This window comes from Psittacula echo (assembly GCF_963264785.1).
Source record: "Psittacula echo genome assembly, chromosome: 3".
Classification (NCBI taxonomy): domain Eukaryota; kingdom Metazoa; phylum Chordata; class Aves; order Psittaciformes; family Psittacidae; genus Psittacula; species Psittacula echo.
In genome coordinates this window covers 17,821,345-17,849,242 of record NC_137736.1, presented here as the reverse complement: position 1 = coordinate 17,849,242, position 27,898 = coordinate 17,821,345, and the positions used below count along the sequence as shown (strand labels likewise).

The 27,898-nt window shown below is 43.0% G+C and overlaps 1 protein-coding gene across 1 annotated transcript; it reads left to right on the top strand.

The window, feature by feature from the left end:
• Nucleotides 1-85: 85 nt before the first annotated feature.
• LOC308218522 (cell surface glycoprotein CD200 receptor 2-like) lies at nucleotides 86-27,863 on the top strand (the record flags this gene model as incomplete). Its single annotated transcript, XM_080612701.1, has 4 exons — nucleotides 86-152; nucleotides 956-1,264; nucleotides 3,082-3,318; nucleotides 27,514-27,863. The coding sequence occupies 4 exons, from the start codon at nucleotides 86-88 to the stop codon at nucleotides 27,861-27,863; spliced, it is 963 nt and encodes a 320-aa protein (XP_080468827.1).
• Between the last annotated feature and the right edge of the window lie 35 nt (nucleotides 27,864-27,898).

Below are 27,898 nucleotides of genomic sequence, written 5' to 3'. Positions count from 1 at the left end.
TTTGAAGGGTTTTGCACAACAATTTGTGACTACATGCCATTTTCTTTGCCTTCACTTTATGCAGTGCTGATTCCTTCTGCTAAAGATGGCTCAGACACAGGCAGTTCTGGCTGCATTACTTCTCTTGCTGATAAATCTGGTTAAAGGGCCAGGTAAGTACGAAAGAGCCAAAACTACGTGCAGAACACTTTGGTACTCAGTATTTCCAGCTTACCAGTACACTGAAACTTCAAAGTTCATCAGGGGGAATTTTTCTTACTGATTAATGTGAATGCAAAGAGTGATGTCACTTTAGCTAGCAAAATAACTGTGCGCCATGCATTGTGGCACAGGATGATATATCTGATAGGAATCTAGCACAGATCATCTGAAGACACATCTCCTGTTCAACTGGGACAATATCAGAGTTATGATTTCTAGTAAAAAAGGGATCTACATATGTCCCTTACTAAATTTGCCTTGTGAACTACTGCCCCAGGTGATCTTGGGTTTTAACCCTGTTACCGTTGTATGTTCCACTGCTATCCCCCTTTTTACTTGCACTTTAACCAAGGTGCCTAATTCGGTAAGACAATAATATTTTTAAAGTAGTTTCCCTTCCCTCAAGGCTGAATCTTGCCTTCCCAATCAGCTTTATGAAGCCCAAGTTAGTGATAGAAATCTGTTGCCTAAAAAAGAGATGGAGGACTTGCAGCTCATCAGCATGCATCACATACCTTCACAGTGTCCATAGTGAAGAGGCACCATCTCCACTGTGTTTCCAGATTTCAGAGTAACAGCTGGAAGCTGGACCTGGAATTTGAATACTACTTATATGTGTCTGCTCAAAGCAATGTGTCCCCAGGGCTGCCAGCACAGTATGGAAGTAGAAATTCCTAAGTGTGATGAAGCCAAGAGTTTCCTGTCTTTGACAATGGCTGTAGCATCATTTTTGATGTCTCTTCTTCTTATGCAGCTTACGACATGGTGAGTGTGGAGGCTGGTCATGAGGCTGTGTTGAGTTGCCCTTATGTCTCCAAAGCATCTTTGCTAATGGTGATATGGAAGATGAAATGCAGCACTTGCTGCTTGTTGGCCTATAGAAGTGATCACAATGAGACAAGGAAGTTAAACTGCAGTGAGAGGATGACGTGGAAATATTCACCTGACAGTGACCCTGATCTTCGTATTTACCCTGTGACCCTTGGAGATGAGGGGAATTACACCTGTGAAATCGTCAGCAGTGTGGGGAATTTCCTTTTTTTCTCCTTTCTGACTGTGATAGGTAAGAAACACCTTTGGGGTGATTTTGGGGGTTTTTTGTGTGTGTATGAAGATAAAAATGAATTTGATTTGGTGATAAAAGACCTAAATTAAAAATAAAAGATGTAAGCTGACTTTGGCTCTATGGAGAAGGGAAAAAAGCTTGAGGAATTACATCATAGGGGTTGGCTGTTCTAAGAAGAATTGATCTGGAGGTTTTGTGTTCCATTTTTTAACTTCTACCTCAGGAAAAGGGAAGGTTTTATAATGCACAAACCCGACAGTCTGCAGAGTTTCTGAGGGGGTTCTTTGGGTGTAACATGGGGTTTGAATGTTGCATGAATGTTCATACAACCAGGAGTATACTTTTGGTTAAGCTAATGCAAACAGAAGATATCAAATCAATACTGCTACAAAAGTTCGGCCCCTCAGTTCAAGAAGGACAGGGACCTGCTGGAGAGAGTCCAGTGCAGGGCAACTAAGATGATTAAGGGAGTGGAGCATCTCTCTTATGAGGAAAGGCTGAGGGAGCTGGGTCTCTATAGTTTGGAGAAGAGGAGACTGAGGAGTGACCTTATTAGTGTATATAAATATATAAAGGAGGAGTGTCACGAGGATGGAGCCAGGCTCTTCTCAGTGGCAAACAATGATAGGACAAGGGGTAATGGGTACAAACTGGAACACAAGAGGTTCCACTTAAACTTGAGAAGAAACTTCTTCTCAGTGAGGGTGACAGAACACTGGAACAGGCTGCCCAGGGAGGTTGTGGAGTCTCCTTCTCTGGAGACATTCAAAACCCGCCTGGACACATTCCTGTGTAACCTTATCTAGGTGTTCCTGCTCTGGCAGGGGGATTGGACTAGATGATCTTTTGAGGTCCCTTCCAATCTCTAACATACTGTGAAATACTGCTGCTATGCGCTGAGCAAGAGGATGCTGAACCAAGACTCTTGTCTGGGTAAGAGCTCAATAGAAAGGAAACAAAAGTTTCAGGACACTATCTGATAATATTTCAGTCTTCCAGAAATACTGAAAGCTGTCTATAAGAATTCATCACTAAAATAAAAATTGAATTAATCTATTTTCAACATAGGCAAGAAAAAAAGAATATTAGGAAACATAATAAATACATCAAATCATATTTTTCAGACAGGCAGGTAAACTGTCTAGGTTTCCATTAATTGAAAAACCCCAAAACAACCAAAACCAACATAGGAGAAGATTTTGTGTCTGGCCACATTAGTTAAGTCTTCTGAATGCAGCTAAGAAATCTGGGAAATCAATTCTGGTACTGTATAATTGCCATTATTAATTTTTTGTCACTTGATTTATGTATCTTTTTGCAGAGCCTTGCCCTTCTGATACTGTCTTAGGTATTGTCCAAGCCTTGTCCTGTTTTGTCAAATGCAGACTATGAGTTATTTGACCCCAGGCAGAACAATTTTGTTCAATTCCTCCTTTATTCCCCTACTATCAAATTCTTGATTCTACTACACAGTCTCCTAAATATCTCAGCTGGAGCTTCAGCAAGATGTGTTTTCTTCATTTAATCCACTTCTCTCTGTCATCCCCATCTTCTTCTGTTACTCCTGTAGTCACCTCTCAGACAACATGGAGAAGCAGTACTATCAGATGGCTAGTTTTGGAGATACCTTGGACTTTTTGCTGTATTTTTTCCCCTGAAGATTGTTGGTGCTAATATTCCAAATTATTTTAAAATCTCTTGAATTGGTCATGCAAAATAATAAGAAAACCCACCTATTTTTCATTTTCTCAGTGGGTGATTTTATACTGAACTAGAAAAAATGGTTGTGGCCTTTTTTTCTCTCTTCTGAATAGTCCCTCCCACAGTGACTCTGAGCTTTGACAAGAGCACAGGGGCAGTCTGTCAAGCATCTGCTGGAAAGCCAGCTGCTGACATCTCCTGGATTCCTCCAAATAACGCCAGCACCAGTGAAGTCCATCACCCCAATGGGACAGTGACGAGAGTGAGCTGGGTCAACACCACACTTTCCACTGTCACCTGCCTGGTTACCCACCCAGCTGCAAACCAGAGTCTGTTCCTAGACTTGCCATGTAAGTCACATTGTTCTGCACCATTATGCTCTTGGGCTTCATTGTGCTGTTCCATGCAGCTGTTCCCACTGAATGCCAGGGCTCTGCAGATTGTTTAGTGGGGTTATAAGCCAAATTCCTACTGCATGTTGACAGAGAAATCAATAGTTTTGAGTGAGTTTCTATCCTTTGCTTGCTTCTTTCCATCCTTGTTATACTTTACAAGAATTCCTTGTTCTGCTTTTGGTGGGTTGACCTTGGCTGGCTGCCTCGGTGAGCTTGGTGCTCACCAAGCTGCTCTATCACTCCCCGTGCTCAACAAGACAAGGGGAGAATAATAAGATGAAAAGCTCATGGGTCAAAATAAGGACACAGATTATTCACCAGTTACTGCCACGGGATAAACAGACTGGACTTAGGGCAATAATTTATTGCCAGTAAAATCAGAGTAGGATTGTGAGAAATAAAAGCAAATCTAAAAGCACCTTCCCCTCACCTCTCCCTTCTTTCTGGGCTCAGCTTCACTCCCAGCTTCTCTGCTCACTCCCCTTGAGTGGTGGTGTAGTTTAAGCCCAGATGGCAACTCAGAATCACGCAGCCGTTACTCACCCCCTTTCTCCCTCCCCCAGGTGGGATGGGGAAGAAAATCGGAAGAAAATTGAAAGAAAATCAATCAACAGGTTGAGATAAGAACAGTTTAATAACTAAAGTAAAATATACTACTACTACTACTACTACTACTAAGGGAAATAGCAACAGAGAGAATATAAAACTAAAAGGGGAAAGGAAAAAACAACAGTAAGCAGCAGTGATGCCCGATACAATTGCTCACCACCCACTGACCAATACCCAGTCCAACCCGAGCAATGATTGGTCCCTTCTGGGTAGCTCCCCCCAGTTTCTAAACTGGGCGTGATGTGCTGTGGTATGGAATACCCCTTTGGCTAGTTTGGGTCAGGTGTCCTGTCTCTGCTTCCTCCTGGCTTCTCGTGCCCCTCCTCACTGGTAGAGCATGAGACTGAAAAGTCCTTGATCAGAGTAAGCGCTACTTGGCAACAACTAAAAACATCGTTGTATTATCAGCACTGTTCCCAGACTGAAGCTAAAACACAGCACTGCACCAGCAACTAAGAAGAAAAATAACCATCTGAAAACAGGACAAGTGGCACATTTTTGCCTGGCTCAGCCTTAGCCAGCAGCAGTTCTGTCTTGGAGCCAGCTGACATTGGCTGTGTTGGACATGGGGGCAGCTTCTGGCGTTTTCTCACAGAAGCCACCCCTTCAGCCTCCCCGCTGCCAAACTCTTGCCTTGCAAATGCAACACATTGCTTTGGTAAACTTTTTAATAACCAATAGCAGAAAAACTGCTTTCAGCACCCACTGTGATACAGCTCACTAATTTTGGTGTGAAGCCTTACACCCTTGAAGTTGAATTTTGTTCAGCTTCCCACAGTGGTGATGGTCTGGAGAAAAATTCTTTGGACAATGTCTGTCTATGACTTTCAAATTATCTTTCCCAGGGCCAAAGGTAGCAAAGGGCAAAATTCTGGCTCCAGCTGGCAGTGCTGGAACTGTTAGAAATCTGTTCCAGTAGGATTTGTAAGAACAGCTAAATAAGTGCTCATATCACCAAAATATCTCAGTAGAGGCATGAAGGACAGAAGTCAGCATAGACCAGCCATTAATAACAGCATTTTGCAGGAGTGGCTTGTCATTTCTATTGTTGCAGGGCTAGTATCATTTGAAGAAAAGGAGACCATGCAGGCAGACGAGTTGAAAATGAAAGTGCGTTTGTTACACACTGGGTTTGTGAGGCAGCTTCTTATTGCTGGTTGGCATCCAGACATCTCATTGGTGTCTCTCAGATCATTTGAGCTGTGGGGGTAGAGGATTAGCTTTCTGCTCTGGGTAAGGAGCTAGTAAGATCATGTAGGCAGTCAATACTGACATTCAGCTTTGTAACTAGTTTTCTTATTTCTCAGATACTTCCCCCAGGCTTGCCTTTTTTCTGCTAGGAGGATTTGCATGTGTTGCTGTTGTCAGTGGTGTGACATTATGCTTGTTTTTTATCTGCAGAGGTAAGTCATTTGGTGACCCTGAAATGTATTACAATTCCTTTGCTGACTACATATGCAGGTACAAGCACATGTACTTCATTGCTGAGAGTGTGGTGGGAAGCGTGGATTGAGGAAAATGTCCACAGATGATGCATTGTCCTTTTGGAAATGTCTGATAAAATAAGGGGTGGAACTCTAAAATGAGTCTGGAGTTTTGTCAGAGTCATAGTTACTATGATGTTAATGCATTATATATATGGCAATGAGCCATCCAGGGTGAAGAAGGATTCTTTCTGAGAGTATGGTAGGTTTTGAGGTTTTAGAATTATTTTGATTGTTCTGCATTTACCGATAAAAAGTTCTATGCATAACAATGACAATTCACAAACTAGTCTAATGACTTGACACAAACAAGCTCTCTGTTTCCATCAGCAATCATAAGTTTTCCCTCGAGCAAGTGTAGTCATCCCTCTGGTACACTCGTGGTTTCTCGACCTATATGGATTTCACAGACACTGGGTCAGGCTCATACTGAGATCTCAGATTTTTTCTACTCTTGGAGTTGTGTAAGACAGCTGTGATGGGGTGTGAATGGAGTAAAAGTCCAAGTGGGGGTTTAAAATGGGAGGAAGTAAGAATAGCAGACTGAAGATGAGTTTTTTCAGAAGAGTAGCACATGGTACACTGGGAGAAGGCAATGTAGAGGTGGATAAACTGTAAATGGAGAATATGTTCTTGGGGCAGGTAAAGAAAGGAGAAGACATGGTCCGACTGGTTCCTTAGCCCAGTGTGTGCCTGCAGAACTGAGGAAAAAATGCACGTGTGTCAATTCAATCATATCTCCCAGGGTGACCAAAAGTTTCAGTGAAGGGAAAAATAAAACAAGAGTGGGACATAAACCAGGATGAGCTTAACTCACAAATGTAACTGTATTTTCCATTCCAAACCATTCTATGATTTTGAAGAAAGTCTTTCAGCAGCAAGAGGAGAGCTCTAAACATCACAGCTGTGCGCCTTGCCCCATGAAACCATTTAAATTTACTTATATCCTATTTTCAGCTCTCCGGTTACACAAATTGGCACACAGGTCGGCAGCACCAGTTGCAGTAAGTGGCCTTTTTTTGTATGTGTTTGTGCTTTGCGTTTTTTTGTGTATTCCTGTCATGGTTTAAGCCCAGGCCGTAAATCAGAACCACGCAGTCCACTTCCCCCCCCACCTTTCTTCCCTCCGCTTCTGGAGGGACGGGGAGGAGAATCAAAAGAATGCAGCTCCCACGGGTTGAGATAAGAACAGTTTAATAACTAAGGTATAACACAAATCACTACTGCTACCACTAATAGTAATAATGATAAAGGAAATAACAAGGAAGAGAATACAACCGCTCACCAACCAGTACCTCACCCCCACCCTGCCATGATCCACCCCTTCCGGGAACTCCCAGTTCTACCTCCTGCGCATGACGTGCTGTGGTATGGAATACCTCTTTGGCTAGTTTGGGTCAGGTGTCCTGTCCCTGCCTCCTCCTGGCTTCTCCTCCTCCCTGGCAGAGCATGAGACTCTCAAAGTCCTTGGTCAGTCTAAACATCGCTGTTATCAGCCCTGTTCCCAGGCGGAAAGTCAAAAACACAGCACTGCACCAGTAGAAAAAATGACTGCTACTGCTGAACCCAGGACAGTATCCACCCCTTATTCCATACCATTCACGTCATGCTCAGATCTCACATTTTCAATATACCCTCACTCTCATCTCAGTGCACTCTTATCATCATGCACAGACCAATCCCTATAAAGCGCTGCGTCCATTCGGTCCATGATGTTGGGCTCCATCTCTTGTAACAGTCTTTCAGAGTAGGAGAGGCCCATTGCAAAGTCCACCCCTCGATCATGAGTCCATCTCTATGTTGCATCTCTGCCCTGATGGCCTGAAGTGCCATGGGCCCATCAGGCTCAAAATAATTCACCTTCCCCTGCAGCAGTCTCTGCAACTTGTCATTAGGGACTCCACACAGCTGCCTTCCATCTCCGACGCTTCCAAAGCACTGGAGGGGCCCAGTGGATTAGATACTCGCCCATGCTGTCCCACACACCGTGACACTCAAGACTGTCCAGCCCTGGGGAAAACCTCTCGGTCCCCCTGTATTGTCTAAACCCAGACAAGACCCAAACCTGACTCTGCTTAACTCTCGGGATCAGACAAAATGGTCGTGGATAGAACACACTCTGTGTGTGTGCCAACATGGTGATCCCCATCACAATCAGCAGGCAGGTCCCAAGGGTACCCAAAGGCCATTCAAAACCTTCAAAACTCTCAAATGCTGCTGCTGTGCCTGAAGGCTCTCTCACCACCAGCTTTGCTTTTTCTGAGTCCAGATCTTCCTCCTCTGCCTTGCTGGAAAGTGCTGCGGGGTCTCTTGCGTCCTCCTGGGGCTCAGGCTCGCGGGGCTCGGCAGACGGCTGCTGGGGAATGCTCTCGGCTGCCGCGGGTCTGGGCTCGGCTGTGGGGCTCGGCTCCTCCGCCGCCTCCTCCTGCTGCTCGGCAGCCGCCTCCTTCCCGGCCTCCGGCCCCGCTCCCGCCGCCGCTTGGTCCCCGGGGCCCCCTCTCCCGGGCCGCTTCGGCCGCCGCCGGCTCCCGGAGCCGCTCCCCCTCAGCTCCCCGCAGCCTCACAAAGACGGACGCGAGGACGAGGGCCAGGACAGTGAAGAGCAGTGGGACGGCCAGGTACAAGTCCACAGCCACGTCCATCCCGCTCTGCTGCCGGAGCCCCCCCCGTATCGCAAGCCATTACCATAAAGTACAATGAAACAAGAACCTTAGCCCAAGGCCCACACTTGATAAACACTAACACAGCAAATACCGGCTCTAAGTAAGCAACGACATACAGAAACTGTGACATCAAAAAGAACAACTTTGAGAGCTCATAAATCAGCATTGTGCCTCAGTCAGATCTGTTGTTATCTCAACCCTTCCTGCCCCACGTTGGGCGCCAAAAAGAACTGTCGTGGTTTAAGCCCAGGCCGTAAATCAGAACCACGCAGTCCACTTCCCCCCCCACCTTTCTTCCCTCCGCTTCTGGAGGGACGGGGAGGAGAATCAAAAGAATGCAGCTCCCACGGGTTGAGATAAGAACAGTTTAATAACTAAGGTATAACACAAATCACTACTGCTACCACTAATAGTAATAATGATAAAGGAAATAACAAGGAAGAGAATACAACCGCTCACCAACCAGTACCTCACCCCCACCCTGCCATGATCCACCCCTTCCGGGAACTCCCAGTTCTACCTCCTGGGCATGATGTGCTGTGGTATGGAATACCTCTTTGGCTAGTTTGGGTCAGGTGTCCTGTCCCTGCCTCCTCCTGGCTTCTCCTCCTCCCTGGCAGAGCATGAGACTCTCAAAGTCCTTGGTCAGTCTAAACATCGCTGTTATCAGCCCTGTTCCCAGGCGGAAAGTCAAAAACACAGCACTGCACCAGTAGAAAAAATGACTGCTACTGCTGAACCCAGGACAATTCCTCACTAAAACATGTAATTTCATTGCAGTGCGTCTGCTCTGACAAAGCTCTCATTTATCTCTGTGTGTGCTTGGAGAGGGAAATGAGGAACAGCGTATCTTCGAGAGTGTCTATTGTTTGGATGGTCCTATTTTTATGTATATTCAGAGTATCCAAGTAGTTGTTTAAGCACTAGATCGAGAGTGGTATAGTGCATTTTCTACCTAAGAAGACTATAAATCACATTTACAATGCTGGTGTTAAAGCTGAATTTTAAGTCTCCCAGAAGTTAATGTTTTCACATTTCAGCTTCTCAAAGTAATCTAAATTCTGATGTTTTGCTGAAGAATGTGTATTGCTGCTGATGGCAAACATTTGCCTGGTTAAAGATCGGATGAAAACAGACATGCATTTTACAATGGTGTATTTCCTTATGCTGTATTAGAGACAAACACAGCTATGAGACTTTTACTTTTTAAGTTGCAGTTCAAACACTTAGAAGCTAGGAAACAGCAGCAGTGATGAATTTGCCACCTCAGCTTTTACTTCCTTTCTTTTTTGTTGTGATACATATTTAGCAGCATGATAATATGCAGCTCTTTCCTCATGACTTCTGCCTCATTTAATGCATACTGAAAGAACAATTATTTCATATTTTGTTTTCTGCTCACAGTTAAATTAATGGCTATGCCTTGTTTGTTGCAAACTAGTCAAGCAGTGCTCTGAAGTTAGAGTGATTAATTTCCTGATATCCCCTTCAGTGGCATTCAGGACAACTTGGCTGATGGGAGTGGGAGTTGCAAAGATCAAAGTCAAAAGCTTCCACTAATTTTAGGTGCCTAAACTTGACTGCTTGTGGCCCACCTGGTCTTTTTCAGAGCAGTTAGGATTGCAGAATCATATTGCTCATTATTATCTATTTTGCTGAAGATACCAACATTTCAAAATCTGCTTTCAATTGCATTAAGAAAAAAAAAAAAAAAAAAAGATTCAAAGTCTGTCCTGTTTAGACTGTGTGAAGATGGTTGCTGCATCCTTCTGTCAGTTTGGGTTTCACCCTTTGTGGCCTATCCCTTTGCTCACAAAGCTTAGAGAAATAACTTCACAGTTCTTTTGCAAAAGTAATGTTACCTACCAGATCTCTCCTGGTCTTATTTTTTGTTTGGACTCTGTAAGTATGATGGTTCCATTAAATTCTACAGTGTAATGCAATGGTACATGTTTTCCTTTATGTTGCAGACTAAGAACTTCAGGTCCACACCATCATGGGCGAAAATGGGAGCAGTCAAGCCTCCTGTCTTATCAGGACATATCTACCAGAATTACAGTTCAAGAACAGTATATATGAACTATTGACAGTGTAGGCACAAGCAGTCTAACACCAGCTCAGCCACTGATGATGCTCAGTTACCTGTACTTCAGCTAACAAATCTCAGACCTTACTGCATTGCACACCAGCAGAACACTCAAAATTGCCCCACAAAAGTAGTTCTTTCCTAACCTGAAGAAAGTGGTTTACCTGTTTTAGTAAACTATTTCTCTCTTTCTCAAAGTATCAATACAGCTCTTGAAACATTTGAAACTTTTAAGGACCAAGTTAGTTTAATACCTATCTAAATGTTGTTTGAAAATGGACTCTGAGGTATGTGCTGTCTTTCCTCAAATTAGTGATTGACATTCTGTGCCAGAGGAACAGACTGCTGGTGAAAATGCAGCACATTTTCCATTTTAGCAAATGGATTCTCTTTGTAGTGTCGTGTTGGAAACCAGGAAGTGACACAGTGGTCCCCAAAAATACAGAAGGTCAAAGAAACACATCCAACAGAAATGGAGAAATAAGAGTGTGTTTTCTTTTTTTCTCCTGGGTATGTAGTGGCAGGGTGACCCATGGCACCTGACATGTGGCAGCTGAAAATCTGGTGTTCATCATCTTATTTTATTTCTATTTTTTTAAATGTATTTCTTTTTCTATTACACTTTCTGTTTTCATTATAATGGAAGAAAAAAAGCCATTTGTATACAGTTCTGGTTTACCCAACATAAGAAGGACATGGAGCTGTTGGAGCAAGTCCAGATGTGGCCACAAGGATGATCAAGAGGCTGGAGCACCTGCCATATGAAGACAGGCTGAGAAAGTTGTGGCTGTTCAGCCTGGAGAAGAGAAGCTGCTTGGAGACCTCAGAGCTGCTTCCAGTATCTGAAGGGGACTTATGGGGATGCTGGACAGGGACTCTTTTGTCTGCTTTTGACAATCATGATGCACATGTGTTGTGAGTTGTAGGATGCAAAGCTTTTCATAATTCCTTTGCCCCAGACGAAATGTTGAAGAGTAAGATCTAATAGAGACAGAGGAAATAGGCAGGGTGATGATGGTGCATGGGGGAAAAGCCTTCTGGAGAAGCATCACTGTGATAATTAGCTCTGGTTGAAAAGCATGGTTTCCATGCTCATGGTTTTATTTTACCCTTTAATTTGTATTTGGTGGAATCAGTCCAGTCACACACAGTGTGTCAGCATTTCCATTAACCTACAAATTCTGAGCAGACTGTGCCTGACGTGCTGAAACAAGGTGCTCAGGCAACGAGATAAGTCCCTTTCATGATGCAGGTACCTGTTAAAACGGGCTTTGCTCGAGGTTCCGCAGCTCTTAACAGCCATGTGGACTATGCTCTGCTAGATTTCTTATTTCTGGGATGGCCCAAGAGCCAGTCCTGCTGCAACCTCTCAGAAAATTAGCTTACAGCATTATAGCATGGCTTTGATCATCACCTGTTTACTGTCAGCAAAAAGCTGTAGTTATCAACTCACAGCTCAAGCGAGCCCACATGTTGCAGGCATTAAAAGGCCTCAGCTGCCTAATTGTTGCATCTTCCTTTTGCAATAAAATCAGCCCTTGTGCTTTTCAAGCTGTTGTGTATGATTAATAAAACTTATTAGGCCAAAGAGAACAATGTGGCTAGTGCGGGTGATTGTAAGGAAGGCTGGGACGTGAATAATGCTTCTCGGCAGAGAGTAATAATTGAACAAGCTCACTTAAATTTCTGCTCATCTTTTGTGTGTGTTATAATACTGGCACAAGTGGAAGACAGTTTCACATAGAGAGTTTGCTTCTTTTTTAACTGTCTGCAATTCACTGGAGCTTTTGACCACAGGAGTATGTATTACATCTGAGCTGCCAAGAGGTGACAACAATTCTAGTGGGCCTCTCAGATCTGCTAATAGCATTGTCTTTGAAAGGCAGAAGATAGGATTAACCAATCAGGAGACCCGTGCATACACTGAGAAAGTAAAGACTTGGTGCTTGCGGTAACACAGGGAGATCTGTGAGTTGAATGATTTTGTATGGAAGCAGATAGGAAAATAGAAAAGACTAGAGAAGGGTGTTGACAGAGCACAACAGTAAGACTAAGAAGGCAAGCATGATGTTGGGTTGTCACAGCTTAATTCTTAATAATGTGATTTATTGCTTTTCCATTCACACTGCCTGTCACTGGGTTACCTTAACTGCAGATCATGACTGTGAAGGACAGGCTGTTGTCATATGGGAAACTCTCAGCATGGGCTTAGATGGATTCCTCTGTCTGCCATCAACAAAGAACAGTGCGTCATGTTTCTTGGTCTTATGAGCTGCACACCAATGGGCTAAAAGCCATGAGACACACACCTGGGGGGCAAGGCGGAAGGAAAGAAAGGCCTGGATGCAGGGGCAGGGTGGGTGCAGGAGCCCTTCCCGTGCTGCCAGAGATGTGTTCTCGTGGGCTGGCTGCTGGGAAAGTGCCCGTCTCCCACCTGGATTTAACTTTGCAGCTGATCTGCTGAGTATTTTGAGAACAAAAAGAAAATCACTTCAGTATTTCCTGTCATGTTGGTTTTGGATGGGATAGGCATCTTGGCGTGATTCAAAGAATAATCCAGATTATGTATTTGGTCTCTTGGAGGAGGTCTAGAAAATAACCAACTTGAGGATTTTTTGGTTGTTTTTTGTTTTGAGTATATTTACCATTCTTTTTATCCTTAATTGCAAAAATGCCCTTGGTGATCTTTCACTGTTATTTGCACTGAAAGCAAATTTAAGCAAGGCAAATGTTTAGACTGCAAATTTCCATATATTCTTCTGTGGCCTTGTCAAAATTGCATGGAAAATACTGTTTATTGAATAATCATTGTGAGAGAGCTACTAAACAGCAATGGGAGTTTGTTATTTGCATATTCTGACAAAAAATACCATAAAATCAAGGCTGGGAGCATGAGGCCCTGCTCCAGGGCTGTTGCAACAGCTCTGCCGTGCCACTGCTGTTTCAGACCGACTAGTCAAATGCTCAGTTGTTTGAATGTCACTTGTGCTTTTTAGCACCTCATGTGGTTACAGATGAAACCACTCCTGTTTATTGTGTGGACTTTCACTCATAATGTTTATAGGGCACTTGGTAACGGTGATGATGTCTGCTTTCTGATTAATCTATGAGCTATTTATATCCTGAAAATAGCAGGTGTTGTGATGCTGCCGAACAGTTCTTCTTTTTCTGAATAGGGAAAAAAAGTCGACTGAAAGTTATGTTCAGAGCCCCACAAATTGGAATGTAACTTCAGATTATGAACAAGATTTGTTTTAAATCCAAATTTTCAACACCAGGAATGAGATGAAGAAGGGAAATAATTTTCTTGTAGACTTTGGAAATGGGTTAAATATCCTAAGGGTATTTGCCAGTTCAGTGAAAAGCTCGGTTTCCTGTATTGGTATTTCTTATTGCTGTATTTTTTGGTCTAGCGTTCTTTGTCATAGCTTTTCTTCTCTGATGAGAAAACAATATTTTCTTTGGTTCTTCACTAACAACTATATGGAATATTCTCCTGCTGCTTTTAATGTCTTTTGGCTTAGTCTTTCTGCCTTTGTGAAGGTTTTTTTTGTTAACGTTATCTTGTCCTCAGCTACTTGACTTGGTGTCCACAATCTGTACATATGTATGCATCTGTTATAGAATCATTACAGAATCATAGAATGTTTTGGGGTGAAGGGACCTTAAAGCTCATCCAGTTCCAACCCCCTGCCACAGGCAGGCAAACCTTCCGCTAGAGCAGGTTGCTCCAAGCTCCGTCCAACCTGGCCTTGAACACTGCCAGCGATGGGGCAGCCACAGCTTCTTTGGGCAACCTGTGTCAGTGCCCGTCATGCTGGAGGCAGTGAAGAGCTCATGATTAAACCAAGAGGGACTTCTGCTCTATTTCCTATCACTTCTCTGTCCTGGAATAGTTTGTGCTCTTAATGGTGCTTCTTTAAGCTGTTGCCTGCTTTTATCTTTCATTTTCTCTGTATTTCCTAAAAGTTATCTCCCCAATCCTCTCATCACTAGTTTTCTCAGTTTGAGTTTTATCTTCTCAAAGTGTTTTATTATCCAATTCTCTTTTCTTCTCTTTTTGACATGAAATTACAATTGCATTCTCCATTCAGTTGTTTTAGTAGGTTCCAGATCCTCTAGATGAAGTATTTCTTCAGAAGAGGTTTTGAGAGGTTTGCTTTTTTTTTTTTTTTTTGGGAGGGGGGATGATGAGGGGGATACCAAAGGTTTCAAAATGTGACTTTTTTTTGGATTTTTTAGTGTTTTTCACTGAACTTCTCCTCAGAGCCATATTTACTCCAGGCCTCCTTGATATTTTTGTTTGCTGTTTTTACCAATACATAATAGAAAATTAATTGTTCTTGACTATAAACTACTCCTGTGCTTCAGCTTCTGCAAATATAAGCTCCCCTACCAAATCCAAATGTGTAATATGCAGCATTTTATTTGTCCTTGGGTGACATTCACCCTGCATTATTACACAAAACACCATAGCCAGTCTTTTTCCTCTATATTTTACATGCTGCCTTGTACCACTCACAGCAGCAAGAAGATCCAGCTCAAAGAAACATTAATCAGTGAGGCTTTTCAGACAGTCTTGGTTATCACTGCTTTTTACTTAGTTTAGACACAATAAAAATATATCTCTGATACAATATCGTGCTTTCTCTAAATGAGACTGTACCTACTCATTGCTAATAGCATTGTACATAACCAAGAAATTGTGGACGAAGCTTCACTGTAGAAAGCAGATGCTGTTTTACCTGATCCATCATAATAAGCAATAATATTTTCAGAGAAAGAGGAGAACCACAAATTCCTTGTTCATTTGTATTTGTAAAACTTCCCCCTAAGAAGAGTAGAAACAAAAAAAATAGGGAGGCTTTTTGATCCACTTTATCCAGGTTCTGTCTCTTGTCATTATCAAGCTATCAATACAAATGCTTCTGGGTTTTTCTAGTGGTTTAGACTATATTATCAAGTCAATTCACACAGAATTTAGCACACAGTACCCAGAGAAGCCTCTTGGATCTGCTTGCTCATGCTGGGGCTAGTCTAAATTGGCTTCTGTTTTGATTCCTGATTCCCAGTCTTTTATTCTTCTGTGAAGGCTTATGGTGTTCTCTAGCACTGATCCTGGCTCTCAGGCCTTGACAATATTTAATCGGATGCCTGGTGTAGAGAACTCTGGAACAGACAGAGATAAGGAATAATCTCTTGCTGCATGAGAAAGAATGCAGTAGATTATTCCTTTCATCAGGATCTCCTTGGAATACCTCACCTGACATTTTGCACTTGCTGCAGTTGGGATTCTTGGTGGTGAAGGACTTCTAAAGCCTGAGCAACTTTTATGGGAGCCTGACTGGTAATTTGCCTTACAGCTGCAGAGATTGTACCCAAACCTCTGCATCTTGCTCCCTGTCTTAACCCAGGAAGCTTCTGCAAGAACTTTTCAAATCTGTTAATTGTTGTATTCCTCCAGGCAAAACTTTCCATCCCTCTGTCTTCTCTTTGAGAAAGAAATGGTACTGAAGCCATCTCTCAAAGCAAAAGCATCTTGCTTGCAGATAAACCTAAGAATTGGAGGACTACCTCGATAGGGTGTACAGTGCTATAGAACAGTCACAGGGCTAGCTCAAATTGGAGTGCAGCTCTTCAGAAGTTGGCTGATCATCCTCTTCTTGAGTTGTCTGGAATTACCAGCCTGCCTTAACTTGGGGATTTGCACTGATACCCACCCTGCAGTTCATGGCAGATTAGGTGCTGGAGCAGGCTCCTGGTGGGAGCTGCAACGCTGGAGAGGAGCCACACTGGAGCAGTCTGTTCCTGAAGGGCTGCACCCCATGGAAGGGACTCAGACTGGAGCAGTTCATGAAGGACTGTATCCCATGAGAAGGACCTACACTGGAGCTCAGGAACAGTGTGAACAGTGTAAGGAGCAAGTGGCAGAGATGAATGTTATGAATTGGCTCCAACCCCCATTTCTCATCCCTCTGCACTGCTGGGGGTGGGGAGTGAAAAGTAAATCTGGGAAGAAGATTGGTTAGGGGAGAAGGTGGTTTTAATTTTATTTCTCACTATCCTACTGGTATCAATTATCAATTTGAAATTAACAAGTAAATTTCAAGTCTGCTTTGCTCATGATCATAGAATCATAGAATCATAGAATAGTTTGGGTTGGAAAGGACCTTAAGATCATCTAGTTCCAACCCCCCTGCCATGGGCAGGGACACCCCCAACTAAACCATGTCACCCAAGGCCTCATCCAACCTGGCCTTGAACACTGCCAAGGATGGAGCATTCACAGCCTTCCTGGGCAACCCATTCCAGTGTCTCACCACCCTCTCAGTAAAGAATTTCTTCCTTATATCCAATCTAAACTTCCCCTATTTAAGTTTGAACCCGTTACCCCTTGTCCTGTCACTACAGTCCCTGATGAATAGTCCATCCCCAGCATCCTTGTAGGCCTCCTTCAGATACTGGAAGGCTGCTATGAGGTTTCCACGCAGCTTTCTCTTCTCCAGGCTGAATAGCCCCAACTTTCTCAGCCTGTCTTCATACAGGAGGTGCTCCAGTCCCCTGATCATCCTCATGGCCCTTCTCTGGACTTGTTCCAACAGTTCCATGTCCTTTTTATGTTGAGGACACCAGAACTGCACACAATACTCCAAGTGAGGTCCCACGAGAGCAGAGTAGAGGGGCAGGATCACCTCCTTCGACCTGCTGGTCATGCTCCTTTTGATACCAACTAGTGAGTGATTTCCCTGCCCTTATCTTGACCCATGAGTCTTTTCATCATATTTTCTCCCCCTGTCGTGCTAAGGAAGGGGGAATGAGAGAGTGTCTGGGCTGGCAACTGGTGGCAGATTGGCCAGACCCACCTTGGTCAACCCACCATGCAAGGCTTATTCACTGATAGAGCTATAATATGAAATAGGATGCTGTAAACGTAAGACTTTATACTAAAAAGGCATTTTGTGCTGATGATACATCTCTGGATGTTCTGACTTTAGTCTTAGCACTCTGTACTGAGCTCTGAAAATTCTGTTTACTCATTCTATTCTCTCAGCGGCTCTCTGCTCATTCTCACTGCTGACCAAACAAAGGTAAGTGCTTTTCAGATTGATTTTTTCTGACTGCTGCCACAGTCTAACAGAGCTTCTATTGCCACAGTGTAGAGTTCATGTCTAGCAGTGTTTATATTTTGGATTTCTATGTGTACATATGAAAAAGAAATCTCAGACAACCCCCCTGAAATGCTTTTTGAGTTAGATTTCTCTCTAAAGTATACAATCCCCTCTTCTGTGCAAAACAAGCAGCAACATGCAGAATGTGCTTAGTACAGAAATGTCTTGTACTCTCTTCATCTCTTTTGTGAGAGGAATATTATCTAAAACAAACCTGGGTGAGCCAGCTACTGAAAAGCTCTGGCCTGACTGCTTGCCTTTATCTCCAACCTGCCCAAAATAGTCAAATTGGGAAGGTTAGAATCAAACAACACCAGTTAGTGTAATAATAGGGCTGCCTCCTTAATCAGGCTGCTTAGTGCCTGCAGAGCTATGAGACCTTCATGAACACTGCCTGTCTCCAGGTCTGAATGTCTACTAGCTGTGCTTACTATCACATTCTTTATCATTGCCATTCTTGTGTAATCAGCAGTGGTTGCCTATCTCATAGTGATACATACGGCAAAAATAACAATGTATGCATATATGCAGACATCTTTATGCATGCATACATTTCTCTCTGTGTGAAGCTGTGACTATATACAGAAAAAGTTATGGTTCTTCCCTGAGAAATTAATTTCTTAATTTCCCATCAAAAGAACATCTCATTATATATAAATGTTGTGAAAGACACTATTAGACAGACAGATACATGAGCGATAAAATTAAAAGTTGCTGTGGAAACCATAACCTGAAATAAGTCTTTCTCTTCTGCACTCAAAGTCCCAGTCTTTGTCTTCTATTAGAATACTGTTTGCATGTAATTTCTTGCTTTAGGAAAAGGAATCTGAATTGCTGATACACAAATGGAAATGCCATCTGACTGTGACTGTAAAGTGTATCAGGCTAATGGATTTCCCCTCCCCCCCCCAATTTTTTCATTTCCAGAGAGGATTTTAAGCCCTTCGCTTGTCCTGGTACCAGTCTGGTGTAAGGGAGAAAAGATTTTAATCCCTGTTGGTCATTCCTGCCTATCTATAACGTGCTGCAGAAGTTTGTTGGAACTGTTGATATTATTGCCTTCACTGCAGTTAATTTTGATTAGGAAACAGCTTGGGGTAGGGTATAGAGGAGGGAAGAAGGAAGAGTAAAGAAAGATATTAAGGCCCAGAGGAAATGTTTTGCTGAAAAAGAGCATTCTTCAGCGCCCAGTGGTAGCTGTTATCATCCCTCCATAGCACGTGCTTAGAAAATCACATTGCAAATGTGTCTTGTCAAATAAGCAAAAAGTGACTTGAGCTCTGCATGTACCAACTGCTTTGGTACTGGAGGCTTGATCATGCTAAAGCTGGCGTCCGTGTTCTATCCTTGAGATTCTTCTGTAGCTGTTATTTTCTGTACTCGTCTGTTGGCAAATGCATTCACATAGTGTTAGCCTGGGTCAGGAATGCGCTTTTGAGAAGAAATTCCCGATGGTCTGTGCTTACTCTGCTGGGATCATACCATCAAGCAGCCTTGGAGCACACAGCAAACATGGCATCTTTTCTGATGGAGCTAAAACAGAACAGGCACCCCAAGAATGGGCACCTAGCCACCACTGGGTGTTCAGTTCACAGGATCAGACTAGGACCAGCCCAAAATAAAATTCCCCCAACCCATGCTCTTCTCTGTCAAATCACTCCTGCTAAGCCACACAGCTGATGAGATAAACATAGCTTTTGTTAAACAAGCTCTTCTTGCAGTGTGATTTTTTTTTAATCTGCTTTATATGCAAGAAATAACTCGAGCATCGGCTCCAAGAAGGCACTGAAAAATACGGATCTGCAGTGCTCATGTATTGAAGATCTCTTTTGATGATTACACAAAGGATGTGCATGGAAAGGATGGGCCAAATAGCAAATATGCTCCTGTTATGAGATTTTCTGTTTAGGAAAAAGCTTTTTTTTTTTTTTTTTTACATCCAGATACTTCTGGTGACCTGCTAACCCTGGATTGCTCAGCAAGAAAACATAAGACCTGTGGTTGCATGCAGACATTGTTGCCAGCTAAGCCTCACAAATTTTGTTTACAAATGCTGAAATACCACAAAGGATGATACAATATCAATCTATTTGTGCAGTTCCCTGCAAATGCATGAGCCCCATTTGGTTTGTTCAGTAATACAGGGGAAAAAAAAACCCAAACCAAAACTGGCACAGAATTTTTAGTGTTATCACACAACAGCTTGCATTTAAAAAGCCATTGTGCTTAAGTGCAAATTGAGAATTAGCATATCCACATCTACTAGATCCAATGTTAAGACCAGTCCCAGCTCTCGAGTTCACCCTCAAAACACATTTTATGTACACATGCTCTCTGATTTTTTTTGTCCTTCCATTTCTAGTGCCATCAATGCAGAGCTCAGACCTGGCGGAAACTGAATTTACTCTGAAGCAGTATTTGGCTCCTTTATACTATCTTATAATTTGAATGAGGAGTTGGCTGTGAAAGAAGCTAGCCCAGACATTGTCAAATCCCTCTCTCCTTTAGGAATACAGAAATGACATCCTGGAGGTTGTTCTAGGCTATTCTAACTTTGTATATGGCTGTACATGGGTGGTATGTAATACCTCTTTGGCCAGTTTGGGTTGGGTGTCCTGTCTGCTTCCTCCTGACTTCCCATGCCCCTCCTCACTGGCAGAGCATGAGACTGAAGAAGTCCTTGATCAGAGTAAACATTACTTAGCAACAACTAAAACCAGCGGTGTTACCGGTGTTGTTCTCAGGCTAAAGTCAAAAACACAGCACTGCACCAGCTACTAAGAAGGAGAAAAATGACTGCTACTGCTGAACTCAGGACACATGGCTAGAAAATATGTGGTCAGCAGGAGACAACAGACATGCCACATGCCTATGTATTTACACCAGGCAAGCATATTTCAGGTGATGTGCAGAGCATGAAACTGATGATGACATCAACTGCATCAAGGTGGAATAGAAGCAGTGATTATTACATGACAAGGAGCAATCATGTTGGAAATGTACTGTACAAAATGGTAGAAAAACTGTTTAAAGGTAGTGGAAGAGTATCCACTAGGAGAATCATATTTTAAAGATGTTAAGAAATTATTAAAAAACTGATAATGTGGATAAAGTAGATTAGTTGTGATCAAAATAATTTTAGGAAAGGATGTCAAAGGAGGCTCTTCTGGGATAGACTGGGGAGTTGAATTTGAGTATGAACAAAGAATTATTTAATGCTATTAGAAAGAGAAATACTCCTGAGATCTGTACCACAGGAAATGTTAATTTCTTATTCATCAAGACTGAAAACCATTGGCAATCATACACCCTGGGGCTGACAATCAAAAGACCTGTTTAACTGAGCAGTTGGTGAATCAATAGAGGAGAATACTACTTAAAATTTTGTTTCTCTGACTAACATTAGCAACTGAAAGGAGATGGCTGTAGGAAAAAGCCTTGAGTGAGCAAGTGAGGTTGACACCAATCTGGAACGTGGATCTGTGACTCTCATTTTAAAAAGGGAAACTCATGTGCAACTGGAGGGAAATAAATGGCGAAGAATGAACCAAGATACTCCAGATTTCATTTTAAATGAAGCCTGGCATTTCTTTATGTAAAAGATGTAAAGCTGTTGGGGTCTTCTCTTCTAATGCAAACAAAAAAAAAAAAAGCCCCACCAGCTCTGGAAATAAGGGCAAATTCACTTAAAATGGGCATTAGCAACACAGAGAGAGGTACAAGGGCCATTTTTCCCCATCAGTTTGCCCTGCAGAGAGACCTGTCTTCAAGAAGCTCAGGGAGAAAGTGGGAATTGCCAGCAGCTGTGCTAAGGCTGGTCTTGCAAAATACCTTCAAATGCTAAGCAGTGGGCTTCTTCAGGCTGTGTGCAAGGAGAAGAATTGTGGTGTGAACAGCTCTCAGCTTCAAAGTCCTTATTGTTTGGGAGAGCCAGGGGATCCTGGGGGGCTTGCATTTGTAACTGGAGTTACATGCAGTGCTCTGTAAGTAGAAAGGCATGGTGGGGGGGGTGGGGTGGGGTTTAGGGAAGGGTATGTGGGACAACAACCATAGAGAAACATTTGGATTTTTTTCTGTAACAAGTAACATTTTGGTCCAAGCTTGCTTTCAGTAACTGGCAAGGTGGGCCAAGTCAGGTACGCATGTTGGCCCAGGCACCCTTTTGGCCTGAGGCAGCAGTATGTGGTGGAAGAGGTCAGCCTCAGCAGTGAAAAGCTTAGAGAAGTAATGCCAACAAAGTCTTTCAGTGTAAAGTGTTAGGAAATTTTAATTGTCAGCTTCATCACTGCTTGATGTGCAACTTCACATCAGAGGATTCAGCAGGTGGGTGGGCAGAGATGGAAATTAACAAATCTGTCTTGATGCAAGGCAAGCATACAAGATGATTCCTATTAAACTTTTGTGTCTGTTCCTTAGGAATAGGGATAAATGCCTCACCTGCCTAGGGAGGATGTACTTCTCCTCAACTCTTGTGGTGGCTGTATCTGGATCAGAAAACAGTTGGCTGTGATGATTATGGTAAGAGCTGATGTGGGTGGCTTTGCTTGACTCATGTCTGTTAGATCACACCCCTTTCTCAGTATACCAAGTGACAGTCAGTGTTATCTTAGCCTACTGTTGGATGGACAGAGTGAAAATTTGACTCTGGACTTCCAAAGAAATATGCTTAACACTTTTCCTACTGGCTTCATACAAAATTCCTTCCCATGAATCAATTCTCATTTCCTGGTATCTCTGACAAAACAAGCTGAGTACAGCATTGCTCATTCTCACTGATTACTTAGCCTCTGATCAGTTTGTGTTTTGTTTTACCTTAAATTCCACCGGTTTGTGTCCTAGTTTTTGTGTCTGGTTTACTCTGTGACTGTAAAAGCAATCTGATGTTCCTGGGTCTTAGAATAATTGAAAACTCAGTGGGCCTGGACACCACAGCTGTCAATGGCAAGTTAAAAGATTCCCAATTGTACTACTTTCTGGAGCCTTAACCATGATTTTGAACAGTTGGGGTTAACAATAAAGATACTAGCTAAAAATAATAAATACCTGTATACTCGTTTAGAAAATCTCTACTCTAGACGCTGCACTTCTATGCCAAAGGAGCTCCCATGCTTGTTTCCCGAGCTTAACATTTTTCAGACTTTTAAAAATGCTACAATGAAGCCTAAGAAGAGATAAAATAATGTTATGGTAAGTGAGGAGACTCAGGTTTAATTCTTTGTTGCTGTTTTCTTTTGTGATCTCAGGCAAGTAATTTCTCTCTATTTGATTCTTCATCTGTAACTGAGTACAATAGCACTTCTTTGTTTCTCTTGGAGCTGCATTATTTTAATCACTGTAAAAGACAGTGAAGAGCTTAGACATTACAGCAAGGTGGACTGTGTTAAATACAACAGCTCAACAAAAGTAGAAAAAACCCACTCTGAGGCTCCTGATATTTAAGGCTCGACTGTTTAAATATTTCTATCAGTTTGTCGTGCCCTCTGTGAACATGAGAGGTGAAGATATCAAGCACTCTGCATCTCAGTGGGTTAAAGATCTGAACCCTGCTGCTGAATCTAACTTTGGTCTTACTAATACAAATATCTTTTTGACATTTAATCTTAGATGTTGAAAGGGACTATAAAAAACCTACCCAGCTGTGAAATGGAAGAGTGGGCTGAACTTGCCTTTTGTGTTTGTTTGTGTAAAATAGGAAATAAGGTACTTAATTAATTGCTCTTGTTCTACTTGAGTTTTGTGGCTAGATTGTTACAGCTTAGGCCTAGTAATATATTCAACCAACTTAGAAAACTTAGAGATTAGTAGATCAACAAGAAAATTGCACAGCACATTGGTCCTCCATAGCTATAAAGGCGGTCCACAAAAGATGCTGGCTAACACCTTTGGATATGACGAACTTCAGGCAGAAGCAGCCTGGAAGAAAGAAATTGCCCTGCTATCTCTGGACAAAACAGTGCCCTGACACAGAAAAATGCTGACTGACAGCACTGTCATTTAGATAAATGTCTGGTTTATCCACAGTTTATTTTTCTTTAATCCCCATTCTCTTTGGGAGCACTCTTAAGTCTTTTAGGGACAGTGTAATATATGTATTTCTGTACTTTGCTAGTTTATGCTTGAAAAAACTGTAGGTGCTCGACTTTGCTCTCTTGGCACACTTGCAAATGTGGAAAACATGAATTTGTGGGCAGTGACACTGCAAGTAGGAGCTATGTATCAGATTCTGACTGTCTTGTGGTCTGTGAAGCTTCTCTGGGCAAAGCAGTGGGCCACCTGTGAAAGAAGTGGGTGGTATCAACATGAGATGAGACAGAAGAGAAATAGTGGGGCTGGAGCAAGGAAACCACTACAATGTGGGGGGGACATGGTATGAAAGGAGGAAATAGAAATACACCTCTTAAAGAGCAGGGGAGAAATGGTAGCACAAATGACAGGCTTCTGCCTGATTATTTTGTATTTGCGTTTCAGGTAACTTAGAAATACTTTAAATGCATATACAGCCAGACCAGAAAATGTATTCCTGAGGGAAGTGATACTTGTCATGCCTCTTCCTGGCAACAAGTTACAGAGTCATCCAGATCATATTCATGCTGGCCTGCTCTGCATTATTCCCACAGCATGACGCTAAGCAAATGGCAAGCTGTACTAATTGGTCAGCAGGGGATTTCCTTGCACAAAAAAAAGGCCCTCAAAAGGCTCAGAAATGCCCATACTTTAACACAGCTTAATGACAGCAGGCTCTACAGGAGCTGGTGCTTGTATTTAAGTGGAGGAGGTACTATAAGGATACAGGTCTGGCAGCTTCCTTGGCCGTGTGTGTGGGCTGGCCTTTCTGTGTGATCTTAGCCATGGGGACTTGAGAGCCAGCATGTTACTGCAGCAGCAGACCGGGGAGACCAGCTCAGCTGAACAGAGACAGAACTGTTGGCAAGGTGCTCTCCCTAGCTTCTGGATTGTGGGTTTCACTCTTTCTGGTTGTGGTTCCAGACACATTCAGCAGTCTGGCTCTCCATCAGTCTTCATTTCCTTTTTTGGGGGCTTAGGGAAACTGTTGTCCTTACCTCTTTTAGATCATTAACTTAGCTTCATTTTACCTTGGGGTCTGTGACAGATATCTTCCATAATGTAGAGAAGATAGCTCAGTTTTTATCTGTGATCTCCTGCAATGCTGACATTATTGTTTGAACTTCTTGCCCACTTTGGCAAGGAAGCTCTGGGAGATGCATTTGAGCAAGGAGCCCTCCTGTGCTAGAATGTTTGTCTGGGTATGTCATATAGTGACAGAAAGAAATACACTGGGATAGGGGAACAAGAGAAGGAGTTTACTTCATATTTTCTGATTATATGGTGGAATGTTACAGGTAGAAAAGAGTCTCTGTGCTATTTTTGCACCAAACAAATGTGAAGTGCAAAAAGTCCTACCCATGCCTTCCTGGGCTACTGAACAGGGGATGTGGTTTACATCACCTCATGACCACACTGAATGTAAAGGTACTGTTTGTACAGCTCCATAAACAACCTGAAAATATGAGCTCTCTGGTATGTAAGACTAGTTTTTCTTTAGGGCATCTGAATAATTGTAATTACCCAAGTCCTACTTCCTTTACAGGAATATATCCTGCAGCAGAAGGGAATGAGATGGGATCATACTGTCACTGTGTATTTCCTTGACAAATGCAGCACAGATATTTCTAAATGGCCTCACAATTCTTATGAAAGATTAGCAGTAGTCTTTAGTTTGATTGTTTTGTTGTGTTGTTTTTTGTTTGTTTTTTTTTTTTTTTTCTTCGCTTAGAATTCAACAAAACTTGGAAAAGCAAAGAAATTTCCAGGTCTGGTGATGTTTTGTCTGTATGACAGTGAAAGAGAGTATGTGTTACAGAAAAAAATGAGAAGAGATGTTGACAGAGGCACAGGAGTCAGGAAATGTGTGATAATTTTCCTTTATGCTCCCTAAGCTGCTGAAGTGGCCCCTGCGCTGCCTACATTAAAAATAAATATAAATTAAAATCAAGCTGCAAGTGAATTGCATAAGCAGTTCTAGATTCACTTTTCCAGTAACAGGAATGGAACTAGACAGCTGACAGAGGCCAACTGAGGCACTTGGGTATAAATCAGTGATTAGGCAATGCAAGAGAAAAAATTCCTTAGCATGAAAAATGCTGGGGAATAAGAGTCCTTTCAGCTCCTGAGTCCTCCTTTTGCTCAGAAAAGGTCTGCCATCACATACTCCCTTATATCATAATTTCTGCCTCTGGAAAGGATTCTTTATGACTTTTCACTCTATGTTTTTGTATGTACATTTATGTGGCCTATGCGTATTTCTTTTTTTACCTTTCCCAGTCTCAGTTGAGACGTTAAAGCTTCTCTACTCAGTACCTGCAGTTTTCACTGATACTACTTCCAAATCACACCTCAGCTCCTCCCAAAGATTTTTCTTTCAATTGTTATAATCCTCTTTTTCAAAGCTGGCTAGAGGACCCTCAACCAGGACTTCCTGCAAGTGCTTGGCTTTGTCACATAGCAAAATCTTCATGTCCATTTTCCTCTCCCCTTCCCTAGTGTGATCTGGCAAGAACATAGCAAGGACATTTATTAATTTTAACACTTTCTCCTTCCTGCCTCTATGTTCTTACTGTGTTTTAATGCATTTCTTCTCTATATTTCCATTCTGCTCCATTTGCTTCCCTCTCCGTTGAGACCAGTCATAAAAAGCCGAAAACTATGTCATGATTGTGTTGCTGTCTGAGTTTCAGGCAGTTAGACAATATTTATTGATGGGAGTACATATCCTGGGCTGTAATCCCACATCCACTGATGTAGTCAGCTCAGAACAGGGTATTCCAGACGCAGGCCATCAAAGAGGGAAGACAAGAGTAAAATCACTTTACTAAGAGGGAAGACTCCTGGGCTGCTGATCTTGCAAATTTGTCTGTCTTACATGCTTACTACTCTGCAAACCTGGGTGATTTTTAATCTGCTGCCCAGTATCCCACCAAACCCAGGGACCCTGTCAGTAACATTTAACAGGACATATACGGATGTTGTAAAACTTAAGTGATGTTGACGTGTGAATAATTTTTCTTTCTTAGAATGAGACTTTGGTCACTGACCAGTATAAAGTTTCAGAGCATAATTCTCCACTGTCCTGTGCGTGCTTTGTTCTCTATACCAGTGCAGCATGAGAGGGGTTACAGCTTTAGGAAATGAGGCCGTTGTGACCACTTTACACAGTACTGTGCAATAGCAAGAGCTGGTGAAGAGCAGCTGTGAATGAAACCTCTAGTCTGATAATCACAAACAAGTCCAAATCAGAAACAGTTACTATAAATGATATAATTTACATTGAGAGGTGAGTTGCTGTTTCTTACACGCTTGATATTGCTCATGACTCCTTGAATTTAATCCTGAAATAAACCCAGTAACATACCACAAAAAAAGTGCCAGCTTTTCCAGAAACCATATTAGAAACTTTTAACCTGCTGCTGATGCCTGTACTGTTAGATGTTTATAAGGGAACCTGATCCCTGGTGATCTGTAATTTCTCCTCCTGCCATATGTGATATTTCTGCACACCATTTCAAATGCCAGTCGTTCCTGACCTTTGCTTGGGAGGTCTTACAGACATTGCTGAACTCTCCAGATTTGTCAACTTTACCTGAAATGCGCTAGTCTCATTCAGCTTACACAATGTTAGAGACATAAACTACACACACCTTGAAGCAGCACTAAGAGGAAGCAAATGTCATGTCCCCTTCTCCTTCACAAGAAACCTCTGTTGCCGCTGGTTGTCCCAGGAGCCTCATGCAGCAGAAGTGAGCATTAACCCAGAGAAAAGCTGTGCCACAACTTCGTTCCCTTCTCCCACCTACCCAGCTTTCAACCTGTTGGGCGCTCTGTGCCTTCTCTTGGGTTATCGTCCCTTACGTTCTGTGTATGTTCATCAACCTTCCACTGAAACGCTTCTTCCTGTTGTGTGTGTGTGTCCGTGCGTACCTAGGTGAAGTAAGTCTCTAAATTTATTAACGATCAAGCCCTAACGATGGGGAGTGCAGGCAGATATATGGCGTCTGAGAACCTCGCCAGGAAGTGATCCCATTCTGATGTTTACTAACTTGTTGGTCCCCTGTTGCTACCAGGCGCTAAACCCCCACCCAAGGGTGCTCCCACAGAGCCGTGGCCGCCACAGGGTATGCCTGCAGAGCTGTGCTGGGTGATCTCCTGGTCAGTATGGGCAGCACGGAGAGTTGCTTTTCAGCCAGGTGGGCCCGCTCTGTCCGCGGAGCGGACCCTGCGGGCGCGGGAGGAAAGCGGCTCAGTCGCAGCCGACGAGGCAGCTGCACCTGGGGGACGAGACCCTGACGTGATGGGGCCGTTGGACCCTCTGGCTGCCGGTGGAAAAGGGCAAGGGCGCGGCAGCGCCTGCGCCGTAAAGTGGCGGCGCGGCGGAGGCGGCCGGGCGGGTAGGCCGCGCAACTGGGACCGCTAGGGGGCCCCGCCCGCACGGAAAACGGCCGCCCGCCG